This window comes from Penaeus japonicus, unplaced genomic scaffold (assembly GCF_977035675.1).
Source record: "Penaeus japonicus unplaced genomic scaffold, GWHDUDI00000001_assembly GWHDUDI00000024, whole genome shotgun sequence".
Lineage (NCBI taxonomy): Eukaryota > Metazoa > Arthropoda > Malacostraca > Decapoda > Penaeidae > Penaeus > Penaeus japonicus.
In genome coordinates this window covers 23,209,266-23,211,765 of record NW_028234426.1, presented here as the reverse complement: position 1 = coordinate 23,211,765, position 2,500 = coordinate 23,209,266, and the positions used below count along the sequence as shown (strand labels likewise).

Genomic DNA, 2,500 nt, shown 5'->3' with positions numbered 1-2,500 from the left:
AAAGATGATGGAAAGACATCAGAGCAATATAAATGTTCAATGATGGAGGCTATGAAAGTGGTAGAACATAAGTTGCCCATGCTGGAGAGTGAAGGAACAGAACAGTACTGGTCCTTTATGAGTCAGTATAAAGAGCAAACCAAAGGGCTATCAGCCAGGACCAAACTGAACCTTTTGTACATCCACTGTGATCCGAGGCTCCGCATACAATCTCGCACTGTCTAAAGATGTCCAGTTAGAAGGGTCTCAAAACAGCCATTAACGCACTCAAAAAGAAGTTCGGTGATGTAACAAAATACATAGAAAAGCGGACTGAGAAATTTTTAAATTGGCCACATGTGAAGAGCCAGAATCATCCACTGTGATCTGAGGCTCTGCATACATTCTCACACTGTCTAAAGCTGTCCAGTTAGAAGGGTCTCAAAACAGCCATGAACGCACTCAAAATGAAGTTCGGTGATGTGACACAATATATAGAAAAACAGACTGAGAAATTGTTAAATTGGCCACATGTGAAGAAAAATGACTTAGAAGGGCTCACAGAGTTGTATGACTTTATGGAATTAATTAGATCTTACACAGGCTCCTTCGATAGGCTACAAGAACTTGACATACCCTTCTACATAATGCAACTGACAAAGGGCCTTGATGATACCAGGATAGACCGATGGAACAATATAAAACCAAAGGCAAGCAAAAAGAGATGAGATATATTACAACTTAGGGAATTCTTATGAAAGGAAGTGGAGAATTTAGGCAGGTCAGCAAAGAGAGTTGGAGGGGCCTCATCCTCAGTAACTTATAAAGTTACTAGTAAGGAAATTCCTAAGAAGAGTCAGAGGCCTTCAGACTCGATTGAGAAGGTTACACGACGAGATCGAAGGGCAGAGTTTGGGTTTACAATCCAGGCAAGACCGTCGACTTCAAGACCGATTATATGCGATCTTTGTTATGGAGAACATAGCCTGGCTTTCTGTGATTTGTTCAAGTCCGCCAGTATTCACCAACGCAGGAAGATTTTGGTCGGCCACAGGAAATGCTTCAATTGCCTGAAATCTGGCCACAGTGCAGGACAATGCAGAGCACGGCCATGCGATGTCCATGGCTGTGGTGGATACCATTCTCGGTTGCTGCATGATACAGAGTTTAGAAAGAGTGGAAAACCAGTGGAAGGCACAACAACAAAGGAGGAAAGGCAATGACTAGAAAGGAGGGAACATGCAAATATCACTAGGATGAGTGAAAGAGCAACACCTAGACACACTGCATTACCAATAGTCCCAGTCATAATAACATCCCAAGACCAAGTTGCCCAAAAGAGTGTACCTGCATATGCATTGATCCAGGGCTACCAGATAACTGGAGTATGGCCCGTCGACGATTAGACTCATTAAAGAGCAGACTTAAAAGGAATGTTGACTTGCATCCAAAATATGTCAAAGAGAAAAAAAAAAGGGTTTGCTGAGTACACAAAATCGTTGGACCACTAAACAAAACCTGGTACTTACCAAATCATCCAGTCTTCAACCCAAACAAGCCAGACAAACTTAGGATACTTTTTGATTGTGCAGCTAGTTTCAATGGAGTGAACTTAAATATGAAAGTCATGAGAGTTATTCCCACAAATGAAAGAAGCCCCGAATAATGGACATAAACCTGGCGGTTGATAACTTGCCAATGGACAGGGCTCTAGGAGTCCTGTGGGATTTCGATGATGACGTGCTAAAGGTCAGAGTGTCAACACCCATGAAGCCAACCACGCGCAGGGGCATACTGAGCATCAAGAGTGTTATCATTGACCCCTTAGGCTTACTAGCCCCTTTCACCATTAGAGCAAAGATGATATTCCAAGATAAAGTTCGTCGCAAATTGGGTTGGGACGAAAATCTACCACCTAAAAATTAACAAAAATGGAGAAGATGGATGAATGACCTTGCAAAACTGGAAGGCTTTAAAGTACCACGTCACATAGCAGCTGCCCAGGCCAGCAGCAAGTTAGTACATGCCCAGCTACATCATTTCTGTGATGCCTCACAAACGGCCTATGCCGTTGTAACATACGTTCGGTTAGGACACTATAAGGGATATGTTCATATAAGCCTCCTTGGTGCCTGTGCAAGACTTGCACCCATCAAGACGACCTCCATTCCACGTCTCGAACTGTGTGCTGCCACACTGGCTGCACAAGTTGACATGAAGATATGTCGGGGGATGACACTCATTCTGGAAGATTCTGTGTTTTGGTCTGACAGCATGATTGTTCTACAATATATCTCAAGTACCAAGCAACGCTTTCATACATTTGTAACAAACCGACTTGGGACAGTCCATAGGGCCTCCTCTCCAAACCAGTGGCGCCATGTACGATCAGAAGACCATCCAGCCAATGATGCTACTAGAGGCCTTTCAGCACATGAGTTGATAAAGGGTGGACGATGGAATTTGGTCCTGCATTCCTAAGGTATGAGAAGGACTGGCTACCCAAGTTGGTGTTATCTGA

At 43.6% G+C, this 2,500-nt stretch overlaps 2 protein-coding genes across 2 annotated transcripts; both read left to right on the top strand.

Annotated features, from left to right (window-relative positions):
- Positions 1-446: 446 nt before the first annotated feature.
- On the top strand, positions 447-1,202 carry LOC147469092 (uncharacterized). Its single transcript, XM_086551152.1, has 2 exons — positions 447-689; positions 741-1,202. The coding sequence occupies exons 1-2, from the start codon at positions 447-449 to the stop codon at positions 1,200-1,202; spliced, it is 705 nt and encodes a 234-aa protein (XP_086407278.1).
- A 721-nt stretch (positions 1,203-1,923) lies between these two features.
- On the top strand, positions 1,924-2,460 carry LOC147469091 (uncharacterized). Its single transcript, XM_086551151.1, has one exon. It carries the CDS (start codon positions 1,924-1,926, stop codon positions 2,458-2,460), a length of 537 nt encoding a protein of 178 aa, XP_086407277.1.
- The last annotated feature ends 40 nt before the right edge of the window (positions 2,461-2,500 follow it).

Excerpts from the sequence above, each read along its gene's own strand:
- LOC147469092 (XM_086551152.1), top strand. The coding sequence starts at position 447 with ATGAAGTTCGGTGATGTGACACAATATATAGAAAAACAGACTGAGAAA. Across the intron at positions 690-740 it reads GGAACAATATAAAACCAAAG|GAAGTGGAGAATTTAGGCAG; the intron begins GCAAGCAAAAAG and ends TTCTTATGAAAG.
- LOC147469091 (XM_086551151.1), top strand. The coding sequence starts at position 1,924 with ATGAATGACCTTGCAAAACTGGAAGGCTTTAAAGTACCACGTCACATA.